Raw genomic sequence first — 17,783 nt, 5'->3', positions numbered from 1 at the left:
GTGACAGAGGCTCTGGTATCATCCCCATTTGTTCTTTGGACACAGAGCTTTGAAGCAGTTAAATGGGGGAGCCACAACCCACACTTGTGTCTGCCTCACTCTGTACCCTATGCCCTTAACGACCTCGATACTGGTCACAGCCTGAAGACCACTACTGTTTCCATGAAGGGTAAAATAAGTTACAAATAAATTCTGTATCTTGAAAACTGCTATTTCTCACTTACTATGATAAATATTGCCATCAATCTTAGTTAAAATGAAAAACATGCTGGTGGGAATGTAAACTGGTGCAGCCACTGGAAAACAGTATGGAGGGTTCTCAAAAAATTAAAAATAGAACTATCATATGATCCAGCAATCCCACTTCTGGGTATACGTCTAAAGGAAATGAAGTAACTATCCTGAAAAGATATCTGTACTCCCATGTTCATGGATTGCAGCATGATTTATAATAGCCGAGGCATGGAAACAACCTCATCAGATGGGTGGATAAAGAAAATGTGGTGTACTTAGAAAATGGAATATTCAGCCATAAAAAAAGAAGGAAATTCTGCCATTTGCAATAACATGGATGATAGACCTTATATGTGTATCTTAAAAACCGAACTTATAGATGCAGAGAACAGACTGGTGGTTGCCAGAGGCTGGGGGTTTGTAAAATGAATGAAGGTCATAAAAAGTACAAACTTCAAGTTATAAGATAATAGGAAAGCAAGCAAGCAGAGAATGTATCTAGCACTTTCATGTCTATTCATTCATTATGAACAGAAGCACACTCAAATATGATATAGCAAAAGAAACAACGGCTTTAGTGCCACAGGTTGATCTCAACTATTTCCACCATAAATGATGACAGTAATCACCAGTGAACCTACCTTGTCCCAGACCCTAGTGATGCTCTACTTTACTGCAGTGACTAGCCCAGACTTACACCACATGCGTGTACATACATGCACATCCTGGCTTGGGCACCAGTATGCCTGTAGCACCGGCAGCACAGTGCCAGGCTCAAGAGAGGGGGCTGCGGAGGGTGAATGAGGAAGCAAGCGCTACTAGATGACAGCACTCCACGTCTGAAAAGCTGTTGCATGAGCCCCAAGGAAGTTAGCCTCGGTGGGCTCAGATAATGGGTACAACCTTCTTTATTTTGCAAATGATAGGAATCAGGTTAACAGAAGGTCAGCCCTGCCCTCTGCCGCTGGTTCTCCACTTACTTGTCACTGGAGATGCTGCAGTCTATGACTGTTTTTCTGCTTGTATTGATGATTATAAATGGCAGCTGAATGGTGGAATTCAGAGCTGGAGGGCCCTGGTTCTGCTGTTCATTTTGCCGATTTCTCTGTACCAGGTTTTTGAAAGCGATTTGCTGTAATGATCAACAAAATTACACATATAGTTATTTAACATGGATAAGTGAGTTGGAACTAAATGAATTAAATACATTTAAAATATAGTTTAAAATTAGAGCATTTAAAGAGGCCCTTCGGGGCTTCCCTGGTGGCGCAGTGGTTGAGAATCTGCCTGCCAATGCAGGGGACACGGGTTCGAGCCCTGGTCTGGGAAGATCCCACATGCCACGGAGCAACTGGGCCCGTGAGCCACAACTACTGAGCCTGCGCGTCTGGAGCCTGTGCTCTGCAACAAGAGAGGCCGCGACAGTGAGAGGCCCGCGCACCGCGATGAAGAGTGGGCCCCGCTTGCCGCAACTAGAGAGAGCCCTCGCACAGAAACGAAGACCCAACACAGCCAAAAATAAATAAATTAATAAATTAAAAAAAAAAAAAAAAAAAAAAAATAAAGAGGCCCTTCACCTACGAGTTAATTAAACCTTTAAGAAAAAAGATTAGAATGATCCAACTCAATAAATGTATTTCGAGGGAAAAAAGTATACATTTAAATGGTGTCTAACATATCCTAATACAAAAAACGGGGCCCATGGTTTCCATCAAACATAGAAACAGGATCTTACAAATCTGGGAGAGCCAGTGGCACCTGCAACTCTTCTTAAGAGTGATACAGCGAAAGGACTTGTTTTCTGTTTATCTAACACAGACTCCTGAGAGTTTAGGGTTAAATACGCCCCTCAGATTGTCTAGCCCAGAAATACGCAAACTTTATAAAGCCACAGAACGGTTTCTTCAAATGAAATCTTCTGGGACACCCACTGTTTATAAAACAGATGAAAGCATCCTCGCTTTGGTTGGCTGCACTGGGGCTGAGTCCTGAGCCCGGCCAGCTCTGCCCTCATTCACCGCTTAGGTTCCTTCCCAGAACTTCTAAGCATCTTTAGGGCACAGTTTGGAATCTGGTCCAAGCCCCTCCCCACCTGGTATCTTCCAGATGAGGGAACTGAGGCTTAGCATTGATTATAAGGTATATAAGGCCTGAATCTTTACAATGAATCTTGCTGCTACTTTTAGTTATAACCATTAATCAAAAGTCAAAGAAAGAGACCCTGCCACCCCCTTTTATTTTATTTATTAAAAAATTTTATTTTATTTATTTTTGGCTGTGTTGGGTCTTCGTTGCTGTGCGCGGGCTCAGTAGTTGTGGCGCACGGGCTTAGTTGCTCCGCGGCATGTGGGATCTTCCCGGACCAGGGATCGGACCCGTGTCCCTTGCACTGGCAGGCGGATTCTCAACCATTGCACCACCAGGGAAGCCCCCCCACCCCCCTTTAAATAAGGCAAATGTATCTCAGAATTCCACAGCTAGAAAGACCTTACGCAGCCGAAGTCTTTCATCTGCTTGTGGAACAGATACTGGTTTAAAAAGCTCCTGAAGTCACAGCCTTTCAACCCTTCCATCAGCGTGTTCCCTCTTCTCACCCGGTAGTGATGTATTTAAATTATTTTCTATGTTTTAGCAACCTTACCCTACGAGTGTTTATTTTAGGTCCTGGGCCTTAACTGAAGCTTGATTAAAATTACTGTCATCTTAAAATGGCTGGGTGCTATCTCCCTAGAAAGTAAACATTTTACTCTTTTAAAATGCACAAAACAGAAGGGAAACCAATTTATTCTAGCCCTGACAGTGTGTCCAGAACCACCACTGTCAACACCATTCATTACCAAACATTACTTAAGTCATACTTATTAATTTGTTCTTTTCTGCTGCTAACAAACTAAGGCTATTTTATATTCAATGCTTAGTTCACTTAATAGAGGAAAAATATGCTGAAACTCTAACATTGGGAAAAAGAATTATATGTTTGAATACTTCTGCCTAGCTTCCTTACTCTTCTAGAAAAAGCATCTCGGAGACACTCCCATACTCTTCCTAGCTTTGTGGTCCTAGTGCCATGGGAGGGCCTCGGTAGAGGGGGGAATATAAACAGCGGTAAGTAAAAGTTCTTATATATGTATGATTCATTGTTAAATACTGTGTACATTTAATAGCATCAAAGATTTTTCTTGTGCAAAGCACTGTGAATACATATATAATGTTATTTGGATAGTAAAAAGAAAAATCATTTCCCATTTGTTTTAAACTGATTTCCTTATTTGTTGCCCTTTGATTGATTTCCTTCAGCCTTTTGTTCTTTTCCAGGCTCATTAACATCTATTTCAGAGGCTAAGCAGCTTCAGGTGTATTCAGACATTCATTTTGCCCTGCATTAGTAGCTCTGGAAAAGATTTACTGGCTGGAAGGGACAATGATACAGACAGAAGTAGGGCATCTAGATTATCTGTAGGCAGAATCTACTCACACCATTCCTCTCCCACATCACCAAGGATGAAACAGAAGTGGTGCCATGTAAGTAAAAGTGACCTGGGTCATGTTGATGTCAGTAGCTGTGACCTTAACTTGTTAAAAAAATTAAGCTAGCTTAGCCACAGCGAGGCAAATTTTTCTTGTTTAGGGACAACTTGCTTAATTTTACGAGGAAGAAATAAGCTATATGTCTACCAGAAGATTAGAAGTTATTCTTGGGGTTTCATTTTAATGTTTAGAGAGACTTGCTTTTATAAATGTTGACAGCTAGGTTATGCCTGGGTTGAAATCTTCCATAAACATTTACTTTGAGAGACAGTAGAGAAAAAAGAAACTTAGGACTTTAAAAATTAAAAAAAAGCAATGTTCATTGTATAAAGATAAACAGGGGAAAAAATATTCCAGTCCATCCTCTGTGCTGGCCATCTAGGGATGGGAAAGCCCCACATACACGAGGGCGATTTTGCCCAGCGCAAGTCTTTCTGATAAACAGGTAATTACAGGCATACTGGTAAACAGGTTTTTATAATAACATATGCCAAAAATCAAGCTCCAAAATGTTCCATGAGGGTTTTGAGGAAATGTGAGGAAGGCCTAGCACAGGGTTTTAGGGCCTGTGAGTTGGGAGGGAAATACTGCAGACACTGCGGGGACAGGGACGACAGAGGGGCAGCCGGGGAAGGTGACGGCGAGGCAGGCCAGGTCTCTCAGCAGGCAGAGCTGTACGGCGGCGAGCAGCACAGGAAGAAACTGTCAGCTTTCAAGTTTTGTTTTTCTTGTAAGCTGCAGAATGCTCTCTTCCAACAAAGCCTACTTTGGAAATCCAGTATGAAAAGTACAGAAGACGCCTGCTCCAGAGGTAGTTCCCACAGGGGCCAGCGCGAGATGCAGACGCAGAGCAGCCAGAAGGCGGTGCCTAGTGAGGAGGGAACATCACGGCGGGGGTGGGGGGGGGCTGCCTGTGCTGGGGGAGCCTCTGTTCCGTCTGCTGGTGCTCCCCTGCCCCGCTTCCTCCCCTCCTTCCTCCCCAGACCACACGCAGCTGTGGAAGGGCTCGGAGGTCTTCTCCTTCCTCTCTGATGTGCACGTAAATGTGAAAAACAAACGAACAAAGAAAAAGAAATACACGTCTAGAAAGTGAAAAACAAAAATCTGGAACGTGTAGGAATACTTAACCCATTCTGTCCATGAGACAAAGTGAGTATTTTAGGGGGGGAAAAAAAAATGTTGCAATTATTTGGTAATTTATTGCTTCCTTTGTTTCTGAAAAGTAGATTACACCCAAAATGAAACAGGACCTATGGTTGTTCAAATCCACATGGATTTCATGATTGGTTGAAAGCTTTTCATATAAGGATAATTTGCTGATTAAAAACAAAAGTATAAAGACTTGCTGGCTCATTTTACAAAGTCTTTCTGATTGGACTGAAAATGACTCTCTGTACTGCTCAAAGTGAATTTTTACACCAACTGCAATTACCAAAAATAGGAAAAAAAAGGTCCATCTACCCTGTGATTTTACCTCACATGATTTTATACAAGGCCTCTACGATATTTTTTTTAAATTACCCAGATTCTAGACAGTTATCAAAAAAAAAGCATAAATACAGGGATCCTTATTTACACTATAAAATTTAATTTTCCTAAACAGAAATGCATTTTAAGTTTTGGTATTTTGACAAAGCTTATTATGTTATAATGTCACTTACAGATAATAAGTATTACAGGTGGATTAGATTATTTTACTCAAAGCGCCTAAAATTTAACTAGCCTTACTCCTTGATGTTCCAAATAAGGGCTAAAATAATTTCTGTTCAGAGTAAGGATAAGAGTCAAAAGTAAACCGTTGCATAATATGTTCCACGTTAGAGCTGCTGTGAGGCCCCCTGATGTCGGCGAGAGATGGGGCAGGCAGGTCTCGAGCACGGCGATGAGCTCGGGCGTGGCGGAGGCTGCCCTAGCACAGCCCCACCAGATACTCAAAGGCACCCAAAGCAGAAAACGCCGACTCAAAGCAAGTAAGGGGAGAGGCAGAATACAGGTAGAGAAGGTAATGAAACACATCCCCGCTTCTTTACCTGCAGGAGAAGTTCCTGAAGCTGGGCCCGCTTCTGCTTTATCCGTTCTATCCGCCTCTGCTTCTCTATCTTTAAAACACAGGTTACAAAATAGCAATGAACATATGCAGAGTAGAAAGTACTGCTCGCTTTTCAGGTCCCAGTTCTGAGATATCGAGAATTTTCCTTAGAGACACTCAAGCCGTTTTAACTACGAACATCAATAAAGGCAAATCACACCTTCTGGGGTTGGGTAAGCAAGCAGGCAAGACAGCAGAACTGTGGCAACTGCCATCATAACGACAACCATCCCCTTAGTGAACACTTGCTCTGCAGTACCTGTTGCTATTCATTACAGAAGTGCTAATCAGAGTAACAGCTAACACGCGGTGAATACCTACTCTACTTGCCAGCACTCCGCTGAGCCCTGGACACATGTTCTCTTAATTCGTCTTCACAAAACCCTAGAGGTAAGTACTGCTGTTACCCCTTCTGCAGTAAGGAAATGGAGGCACAGAGAGGGTTAAGTAACTGCCCAAGGTCACACAGCTGGTGAGTGGCAAGAGCCAGGATTTGAACCTAAGCCACCTGGTTTCAGAGACCCTATTATTAATTCCTTTGCTCTATGAACTGCCAAGAATGAGGTAAGATCTCATTTAAGATCTCCGTTTAACTGCCTTTTAAACAGGCACAGCTGCTAATACAGAGAGGCCACATATTCAATACAAAATCCCTAGTTGTTGTAAGAAACATGCTTATGGGACAAATCTCCCAGCTTCAAATAACTATTATTTTCCTCACTCTCACAGCTACCTAGAAAACATATATTGGGGTCTGAATTTCCCGTAGATGAATTCCTCACTGTGTCTTTGGGCAAAAGCCAACGACATCTAATAAGACATTTTTCTTATCTACTCCAGCAGTGTATTTCTTTTTCTTTTTTTGGGGGGGGCCGCGCCTTGCGGCATGCAGGATCTTAGTTCCCCAACCAGAAGCGCGGAGTCTTAACCACTGGACCACCAGGGAAGTCCCATAAATATGTTTTGTTTGTTTGTCTGTTTTGGCTGCACCGCGTGGCTTGCAGGATCTTAGTTCCCCAACCAGGGATGGAAGCCGGGACCACAGCAGTGAGAGCGCCGAGTCCTGACCACTGGACCGCCAGGGAACTAAGCAGCGTCTTTCTTGTTTGCTCCCCATCTAGTCCGCACCGAGAGTTTCTCTCATGGTGCCTTCTAACCACTACCACACTTGAATCCTAAAACACTGAAGACCCACTGTAAAATCTGTGCTCTCCCCCGTTTGAAAAGATGCTTCAGGGGGCTCCCCCTGTGTCTGAAGCTGTGACAGGGCAGCCCCCATCTGCCCCTCATGCTCTGCACCCAGCCCGGCCAAGCTGTACTGATGCTGCCTCTAAAACACTTCTCCAGCCTCACTGCCACAGCCAGAGCTCAGCCCCGCTCCAACCCACCCGCCCTCACTTTCCCTCCTCATCTTCCTGTCAGTTCGACTTCCAACCCACTAGTAGAGTGACCCTTTCGAACACACGCCCTCAGCCCTCTTCCTTATCATTCTCCAGCAGCTTCGGTTGTTTATGGGATCAGGTCCCTACTGCTTTAGCACGCAGAAACCTATGCCCCCTCTCCTCGCCTGTACCCTGGCCACACCTGCTGCGGGCATGCCCTCTTCAGCCTGCCTCAGCCCGGGCAGTGCCTCTGCCTGGAGAGCCCTCCCTGCCCTAAACCACTTGGCAAACTCCTACTCCTCCCTGAGGACTGAGCACAGGGATGTCTTTTTCTTGGTAAAGCCCTCCCTTATCTCCCTTTCCAGAGAATCTGTACATACTCCTTTCGGAGGAGTCATCACATTTCTGGTTAACTCCTTTTACCTTTCTGTTCTCCTCAATTAGTATGAAAGCTCCTTGGGGTCAGAGATTTTGTCTCGTATAATCTTTGTTTAAGCACATGGTAGATGCTAATAGATTACTGCTTCCTGAGTCTTTGTTATTGGCTTAATATTACTGGTAATTAATATAACCCTCAAATTTCACTCTATCAGGAGGAGAAAAAAGGACATATCCACCGCAGCACATGAAGAACATTATTCTAGAACTTCTGATGACTGCCTGGTTTCTCCCTCCATCCACAAGTGTAATAATACCAAAATTTTTTGATTTGCTGGAAGGAAAAAGGGACTAAAAAAAACACGAAATCAACCATATTCACCTCTAAAGCTGTAGTCAGCCTTGGTCTATTACCTTCAATGGCCATGACAGTAAAATTATGTCAAATCAATTTAGAAATAGTATGTCAGGACACATGCTCACTTAGCAAAGATTTTGTCTAATGATTAAACTCAACAGAATAAACAATGTTTTGGCATATATCATCCACAAATTCGTGTAAGCTGAACATTCCAATAAGGATTCAAATGAAATACCATACCATTCTGTTGCCACTGATTCTAGAGTCAAAGGTTAAATACAAGAAATAAACAGCCAACTTGATCCATTTTTTTGGATGGATACAGCAAACATTTCATCAAATAAGAGAGCATTTCTATCACACGAGTCACCAAACATTTATTAGTAGAGTGCTCAGAATGAAATTAGAATAAAATAAAGATCTCCAAAAAAACAGTAAAAATCAAGTCATTTAATTTCTCTGTCCCTCGGTTTCATCAGGACATGAGTCAGACTAGACTTCTCTAAATCTCCTTCCAGTTCTAAAATTCTACATAGAAGAATCTGCTAAAAAAAAGGCATACTATACATGAACAAACAATTAGGAATATTTTAATACTATGTGATTATATTTCTAAATTAAAATGTCTCTGATGTAAAAGAAAGCAAACTACTATCTGGAAACAGACTTTCCTCACTTACCTCCAGGTTTTGACATTCCTGAGCAGAATTGGTAGGCAAGCCAATCCACTTGATTTCTTTTTTTTCCTTTGAAATTATGTTCATTGCCATTAACACATTTAAAGCATCATAAACTCTTCGCCTAATGTTCTTCTGGTCATAAGCCTGCTAAAAAATATTTTTATTGAGTCATAAATTTTAAAGGTTAAGATACAGTCACAGGATATTAGAATAGTTAATTAATATTATTATATAATATCTTCAAAGTCCTGAAAGAACTGTACACACAGTGAAAGTATCCTTCAAAAGTAAAGATGAACTAGATACTTTCAAGCAATCTAAAACATAAAACAATCTTAAAAATAAAGATTATGTTACCAACAGATCTAAATTAAACAATACTAAAGGGCCTTCTTTAGGTAAAAGAAAGATAATCTAAGATGGGAGCTTGGAGATATAGGATGGAATGAAGACCAACTCAAAAGGTAAATCTCAATACTCGCTGTATAAAACAATATCTTGTAGAGTCTAGAATATATATAGAACTAATATACATGACAATAATAGTACATATATGAGAAAGGCGTAATGAAGTTAAAGTGGCTAAGGCCGTGCAGTGCCTAGGAGGATATCAGACTTTGAAAAGTCCAGGACCCATGTTTTAAGCTCTAGTAAACAGCGCTTCTCAAAACGTGGTCCATGCACTAGTGCTGACCTGCGAACTATTACTAATATACAATGAAAATAGTGAACTTGCACCAAAATATAATCACACAGATCACTACACACACTGTTTAGTTCAGCTGACTTTTTTTTTCGGGGGCGGGGGGGAGGTTAGCAAGACTTTCTTAATGAAGGAAACTGTGTTAACTTACATTGTGGAAAAGCCCCTTATCTCACTGTGCCCAGGTGGGTCATAAGAACCAAAGCCAATCAATCTATGAAAATAAAGGATGGTGGAGCACTGAATCAATTTAAGTATAGAACTAAACTTAAATAAATGGGAGATTTAAGTTATAGGACTGAATGTAAATATTAGAAATCCTGACACTGTAGAAATAATGATAATACAACAACAAATATCAGAAGGAGGCAGCAAAGGAAGTCTGCTGGTTTCCTCCTCTTTGATATTGGAAGGGGCATGAATTCAAAGCGGATGAACTAAGTACCAATTTTGGCACAATATATTCATTTAAAGTCATAAAAACAACAATAATAATAATACTCTTTTAACAACTGCCACTAATATATTCAATCTGAATCCTGTGGTAGAGGGGAAAACTGGGAGATGGGAATAAATAATAGGCATATTGATTTATTTTTCCCTCCATAATCAGCAGATACTGGTCTACAGGTGATAAGAAATAAAATACTGAAGTTACTTAAAGTTGTAAAAAAAACAACAAAAACAAACAATTAAAGAACTACAGACTACAAACCTTCCAAATTATCAGAAAAAAACAACAAAGCAGTGAATAAACAGAAAAAAAACCCAACCCTTGCTTATATTTGGGAGTGGGGTGGGTATTTAGTAAAAATGTGTGTATGTTACATGTTGAGAAGTGCTAGGAAGAAATGCCTCATTGTAGTGACAGCTGAGTGAAGATTCGGTGGAGAGGAGAGAGAAACCATATGGATCCCCAGCAAACAGAATTCCAGGCAAAGGAAACAGCAAGTGCAATGGCTTGATTAGGAGCATATCCACGAAATTTGTGGCTGGAGTGTAGGAACTGAGGGAGTGGATAGTAGGAGATGAGAGGTAATGCTGGGCCAGGTCGCACGGGGGCTGGGAGACCGTTTAGAGAACTCTGAAGCTCACTGAAAATCAGAATGTCATATACTTTTTTTTTCAAGTGCCCAGGGAAATTAAAAGAAAAAGAAATCACCGCATAATGGCTCACAAGAAAAATCTCAAAGCAATCCCCCCAAAAAGGAAAAAGTTCAACTCACAATTTCTGATCATAGGTAATAAAGGTAAAAATTCATGACAATGAACAAAAATTCCTACCACCTGGAACTATAAGAAACTTTTCTAATGCAATTCTTGGGTCAAAGAGGAAATTAAAATCAAAGTTACAGAATACCTAAAGAATAACATATCGGAATCAATGGGATATGGCTAAAGCCATGCACAAGAGGAAAAGGTGGGACTTCCCTGGTGGTCCAGTGGTTGAGAATCGGCCTTCCAATGCAGAGGATGCAGGGTTCGATCCCTGGTCAGGGAACGAAGATCCCACATGCCTCAGGGCAACTAAGCCCGTACACTGCAACTACTGAGCCCATGCACTCCGGAGCCTGCGTGCCACAACTAAAGAGAAGCCAGCATGCCACAATGAAGAGCCCATGCACCACAGTGAAAGACCCCGCATGCCACGATGAAGATCCCACGTGCCACAACTAAGACCCAATGCAGCCACATACATACATACATATATACATACATAAATAAATGGAAAAGTCACAGCCATAAAGACTTTCATTACTAAACAAAGATAATAAAAGTAAATAAAGTATACATCATAGTCTGCAGGGTAGAGAAATAAAAGTAACTTCAGGAAAGAGAACAGACTATTAAATACAGATAAAAACAGAAATCAACTGCAAAACAGGAGGTCGATACAAACAAATCTAAGAGATGTTTTTTTTTTTTATTTTGGAAATATAATTGCAAATAATTTTGAGAGCATGGATGAAATGGAGGACATTCTAAGAAAACATAAAATACCAAACCGACTCTTAATGGAGAAAGCAATTGTAAACAGACTAATTACCAAAAAAGAAACGGAAAAAGCTATCTAAACTCTACCCCCCACCACATCACCAGGCCTATTTCTATAAAATTTCAGGGAACAGAACTAGACATCCAGTGCCATTAAATCTGTGATGGAGTAAAGAGAAAGAGAAAACCTCTAAATTCACTTTATAAAGCCAGCATAACACTACTAATCAAAATTGCGAAGACGGTACTGAGCTGCAGACGGGCGCCACGGAGGCCTGCGAGCAGGTCCAAAAGGGACCCTTGAAGCTGAAAGGCGTCGCAGAGCTCAGCATGACCGAGCAAAGACAAGGCCAAACGCCTGGAAGCGACGGGAATGAGCACAAAGGACAAGGAGAAGAGGTGTGGCCTGGAAAAGTGGACCTCGGCCCAGGTGGCCTTGGAGGAGATGCAGCAAATGCAGAGGATCCTGAAGAAAGCATCCAAAACCCACAAACCGAGAGCAGAGGACTCAACAGAGACCTGGACACGCTCATGGAGCACTACGACATGCCCAGAGTCAGCTGGGCAAAGTGGCTTCCCTGCCCCAGGGTATGGAGTGGCATGGAAGGGACGCAGAAGGCAAAGTTGGGGTTATGTTTGGTGCCTTTGGTATTTTCCAGAAACATTCTTTTACACACACCCTTGTGTCTTCTGCTGAGACAGTGCTTTTCAAAGCAGTGTGCCCTCATTCTGCACTTGATTAAAGTAAGACTGTCCTTTTATTCTATTTTGATTTCTTGGTAGCACATAGGAGGTAAACCATTTTAGTTTGGACTGGGAATTTTTGAAAGTTTATCCAGAGATTAAGGTTATTTCTGGGTAAGTGCCATGGAAAAGTGTTTTCACCCCTGAGCTGCATCTACCTCTCTGACAGCCATCCAGCTGCCTTTGCCTGCATGAGGCTGACTCCGGAGGACAAGGAGCTAATGCCAGGGTAGCCTGCAGCATGTACACCCCTGTAGGGCCCTGCCTGGGCTGCCTTGCCAAGCTCCCTCTAACCTGGGGCTTCTGCTCCTCCACCAAGAGCCTGGGGAAGCCGTTTGAAGCTTCGTGGCCTTCAGTCGGCCTCCCAGCCACCTGGCCAGTGAGACAACGCAGCCTGGGCAGCAGAACCACCACCTAAGGCGAGGATGGAATATACCCCTTGTCCCTTTCTGAATCTGGGCCAGCTCGTAGCCTCTTCTCCCAATACCCCATTCCCGACATGTCTAGTGAGTGTTGCCAAGGCAGACGTTGCTAATCGAGCACAGCATTCTTTGTAACAGAACTCAGACATGGTCTGCTTCCCTACTCTCAACACTAAGATCGAAGTAGTTCCCGTATTTATTCAGACTTGACACATTAATGTGTTTGGCATTCCTGGCCTAAGGACACCTCAAGGGTAATGGGACCAAGGCGGCAGAGTCCCAGCACAGACAGACATGGGTGCAGTCAAAAAGGAGGACCCAGGTTCTGATGCTGGAGAACCAGGAACTTTGAAGGCCTATGTGTACTCACTGGATAAGGATCAAACTGCATATGCTACTGGGAGAAATGTCTGTGTTGACAAAGACACTGAAAGAATAACAAAGCCAGAAGAGAAACCAGTCTGGGACTCATATGTGAACTGCAGACTAAAGGGAAAAAAGTTATTAAAAAAACAGCAAAGATGGTAAAAACAAAAGTAAAAAAACCCCCTCACCAATCTCATTCATTAATACCAGTGTAGGGGCTTCCCCGGTGGTGCAGTGGTTGAGAATCTGCCTGCCAATGCAGGGGACACGGGTTCGAGCCCTGGTCTGGGAAGATCCCACATGCCGCGGAGCAACTGGGCCCGTGAGCCACAATTACTAAGCCTGCGCGTCTGGAGCCTGTGCTCCGCAACAAGAGAGGCCGCGACAGTGAGAAGCCCGCGCACCGCGATGAAGAGTGGCCCCCGCTTGCCCCAACTAGAGAAAGCCCTCACACAGAAACGAAGACCCAACACAGCCATAAATAAATAAATAAATAAAATTAAAAAAAAAAAAAAAAAACAGTGTAAAAATCCTAAAATTTCAGGAAACTATCCAGAATTTGATTAAATTCAGCATCCATCCCTAATTGTTTTAATTAAGAAAAAAGAAATAACCATTCATTAAAAAATTAAGTTATGGTTACTATCATCTCAAAATAAAACCTTTATCATAATTAAGGTTTCAAAACTACAAATATTTCCACTAAAGTCAAGAATTAAAGACTCAATATGACTACAGTTACTACTGTTACTTAATATTGTTGTGGAATACATATAGAATGACTACATTTAAATAAAATGCAAACTGATTTATAATGATAAAAAGCATATCAGCAGTTGCCTGGGGATAGAGGGCGAGGGAGGGATGGATGACAAAGGCAGGAAGAACCCTTTGGGAGTGATGTAAATGTTTTGTGTCTTGATTATGGTGGTGATGACACAGGTGCATACAACTGTCAAAACTCACTGAATTTTACACTTGAAATGAATACATCTTATTGTATGTAAATTATTCCACAATAGATAAGGAAAAAATAATTTAATTGTACACTTAAGACGTGTATTTCCCTCCCTGCATGTAATTTTATCTCCATTTTTAAAAAGTGAGAATGATTTATACGTGCTAAAAAAGAGGCTCTAAGATAAATATCGTTAAGAAAATAAAATTTAAAATGAAGTATGCAGGCTTTCCTGGTGGCGCAGTGGTTAAGAATCCGCCTGCCAATGCAGGGGACACAGGTTCGAGCCCTGGTCTAGGAAGATCCCACATGCCGTGGAGCAACTAAGCCCGTGTGCCACAACTACTGAGGCCCACGCGTCTAGAGCCCATGCTCTACAACAAGAGAAGCCACCACAATGAGAAGCCCGCACACCGCAACGAAGAGTAGCTCCCGCTCACAACTAGAGAAAGCCCACGCACAGCAACGAAGACCCAACGCAGCCAAAAATAAATAAAATAAATAAATTTTAAAAATAAATGAATAAAATAAAATGAAGCATACAAAAGCATAATCACATTTGTGTTTACAATAATAAAAGAAATAAATTTTATTATATATATGCATAAAGAATGTCTGGACTGATACTCAGGAATCTGGTAATAGTGAATAGTGCCTTTGGGGAGGCAGATTAGGGTCTGTGGTAGAAGAGAAATATTTTTTATTACATACTCTTCGGTACAAGTGAATTTTTATAAACATGTTCATGTAGTAATTTTTCAATTAAAAATGAGATAAAATTTTCTTATTGACTTAGACATAGAAGAAACACTAAAAGGTTCAGGAATGTATCTGAAGTCATTCAAATATAAAAAGCATATTTTTAAAAAGTATGTTTCTTCAATAACCCCCAAAGACATTTAAAAAATACTTGTCCATCTTTATGTTTAAATAAATTAGTAAAAGAATTCTTTCTAAGACAAAACAACAAAATTCCCCAACAGACAATATGAAACCCTCAAGTAAAGGAGGAGTTGGGGATTCCCTAGCTTGTCTGAATCCCCGAATTGACACAGACAACCCAGAGAGGTACACTGCTGCATCACTCAACACAGTCAATGTCAAGTGCATGATCTACCTACCGAATCAGCTGCCAAATGGTTATTTGAATTGGTGAACTCGGACACCAGCTCATCAGCTACTTCATTATATGATGTTGTACCTTTCCGCTGAACTTTCTCACACACTTTCATTGAAAAATGTCTCAAGCCCTTTCCATTTTTATCTCCTTTTTTGCTTCGTTTGCTAAAAGAGAAAAAAAAATTATACTCCATTATACTTATTAGAGATTTCCTTTACAAAACATAAAATAATGTGAGAAGACAGGAATTTGATAAATTTCACATTGAATTAGAGATAAGGAAATGTTTTAAACTTAATTTTTGCCTTAAAAGCCTAATAAAGTGTAAAGCTAGAGTGCTTTTCTATGCCCACTCATTTATTCAATAAATATTTACTGACCAGTTACTTACTATTATGTGCCAGGTACTGTTTTACACACTGGGAGAAGATCCGTGAAAACAACAGACAAAAACTCTGCACTTGCAGAGTTTATATTCTCAATACTTATCATTTTGTATTCTATGTATGCTACAGCTTTTTTTTTTTTTCCACCTAAAATTAAAAGTACTACTATTCTCAGGTTCAGTTATCTACTCAATTTTCAATCAGAGGTCATTGGTATTAATAACGAATCTACATCTTTGGTTATCTTAAGTTAGGTTAATGCCTAGGTCTAACCTTTGATAACTTAATCATTAAAATTTCAGGGGCGCAGTTTAGTTCTACTAATATCTGAGTACCAATTATATCATAGGAACTGTATTAGGGACCAGAAGTACAAAAATGATAACTGAGGCAAAATCCTTTCCCTCAATGAGTCTTGAGGCTGGAAGAGAGACAAAACAGACATATAATGACAGATAATTCTAATATAATAACGTAAGTGCCAAGTCAGAGTTATTCACAATGTTCTATGGGAATTGGGAACAGGGATATCTAGTCTAACTAGAGGAAGTCTTCCTGAGTAAGAATCAGTGAAAACAATCAATAAAGTGAAAAGGAAATCCATGGAATGGGAGAAAATATTTGCAAACCCTTTATGTGGTAAGTGGTTAATATCTAAAATATCTAAGAAACATCTACAACTCAATAGCAAAACAAATAACACAATTAAAAAATAGGCAAAGGACATGAATAGACATTTCTCCAAAGAAAACATACAAATGGCCAACAGGTATATGAAAAGGTGTTCAACATCACTAATCATAAGAGAAACACAAATCAAAACCACAATGACATATGATCTCACACCTGTCAGGATGACTATTATTAAAAAAAAAAAGATAACAAGTGGTGAGAGTGTAGAGAAATTACAATAGAACCCTTGCACATTGTTGGTGGGAATGTAAAAATGGTACAGCTGCTATGGAAAAAAAATATGGAGGTTCCTCAAAAAATTAAAAATGCAACTACCATATAATCCAGCAATCCCATTTCTGGGTATATACCCAAAAGAATTGAAATCAGGATCTCAAAGAGATATATCGGTCATGTTCATTGCAGCTTTATTCACAATAGTCAAGATATGGAAAACTCATAGATGGATGAATGGATAAAGAAAATGTGGGGTGTGTGTGTGTGTATGTGTGTATATATACACACATACACACACACACACACACACACACACACAGAGGAATATTATTCAGTCTTAAAAAAGAATAAAATCCTGCCATATATGACAACATGGATGAACCTGGAGAACATCATGCTAAGTGAAATAAGCCAGTCACAGAAGGACAAACATTGCATGATTCCACTTACATGAGTTATCTGAAATAGTCAAACTCACAGAAGCAGAGAGTAGAATGGTGCCTGCCAGAGGCTGGAGGGAAAGGGGAAATGGGGAGTTTGCTATGCAAAGGAACCTAGACTTTATCATATTCCATCAGTATAATTATATTCATTTATAAGTTATTTACATGTTCTACTGTGTTATGTCCATTAAGAAACAGATGCTAAATGTACTTTTCAGAAGAATAAGGACAGATGTCTACTTTCTTTTTCCCACATTCCCAATCATCTGTGTAGTACTCATTGTGGTCACAGACTACTACACACTGTGATGCCACTAAATGGTATTGAGTAGGGGAGTGGCCTGGTGAAATTTTCAGTGAGGCAGAGATTCTGGCAGCAGAGTAACTTACGAAGGGCAGAAGCAGAAACAGGAAGACCTGTTGAGAGGCTACTGTAATAGCCCAGGCAAGCAATGCTGAGTTCTGGAATTCAGGAAACTGGTAGGACTGGATAAGAAGAGATGGATTTGCAAAAATGTTAAAGATAAAAATCAGTGGAGGACTTCCCTAGTGGCGCAGTGGTTAAGAATCCGCCTGCCAATGCAGGGGACATGGGTTTGAGCCCTGGTCTGGGAAGATCCCACATGCTGTGGAGCAACTAAGCCCGTGTGCCACAACTACTGAGCCTGCACGCCACAACTACTGAAGCCCGCACGCTCTAGAGCCCGCAGTGTGCAACTACTGAGCCCGGGAGGCACAACTACTAAAGCCCACGTGCCTAGAGCCCGTGCTCCACAACAAGAGAAGCCACCACAATGAGAAGCCCATGCACCGCAACGAAGAGTAGCCCCCGCTCGCCGCAACTAGAGAAAGCTCACGCACAGCAACAAAGACCCAACGCAGCCAAAAAAAAAAAAAAAAAGAAAATCAGTGGAGCTAAATGATTGATTGATGTGGATTGTAAGGAAGAAGAAATAGGACAATGATCCTTAAAAGGAGGGGTCATTTACTGAGATCAAGGAGACAGGAATGAATTCATGAGTTCCATTATGAACCTTCTCATTTGCACTGTCCAGTACTCTAGGTGTAACCCACATGTGGCCATT

General features: G+C 41.1%; 1 protein-coding gene across 10 annotated transcripts in view; it reads right to left on the bottom strand.

Moving 5' to 3' along the window:
• Positions 1–17,783, bottom strand: part of TFDP2 (transcription factor Dp-2) — a 173,222-nt gene that overhangs the window by 8,726 nt on the left and 146,713 nt on the right. For 9 of the 10 annotated variants that reach the window (XM_059920189.1, XM_059920187.1, XM_059920188.1 and 6 more), the window contains 4 exons: positions 14,962–15,124; positions 8,653–8,799; positions 5,793–5,861; positions 1,215–1,366 (listed from right to left, as the gene is read on the bottom strand). In XM_059920189.1, coding sequence (XP_059776172.1) covers positions 1,215–1,366; positions 5,793–5,861; positions 8,653–8,799; positions 14,962–15,072 — 479 coding nt within the window. In that variant the 5' untranslated portion in view covers positions 15,073–15,124. The remainder of the gene's footprint in view (positions 1–1,214; positions 1,367–5,792; positions 5,862–8,652; positions 8,800–14,961; positions 15,125–17,783) is intronic. The other variant, XM_059920182.1, reaches the window with a different exon arrangement.

Source organism: Balaenoptera ricei, chromosome 4, assembly GCF_028023285.1.
Source record: "Balaenoptera ricei isolate mBalRic1 chromosome 4, mBalRic1.hap2, whole genome shotgun sequence".
In the NCBI taxonomy this organism is placed as follows: Eukaryota; Metazoa; Chordata; class Mammalia; order Artiodactyla; family Balaenopteridae; genus Balaenoptera; species Balaenoptera ricei.
This window is presented reverse-complemented; position numbering and strand designations above follow the sequence as displayed.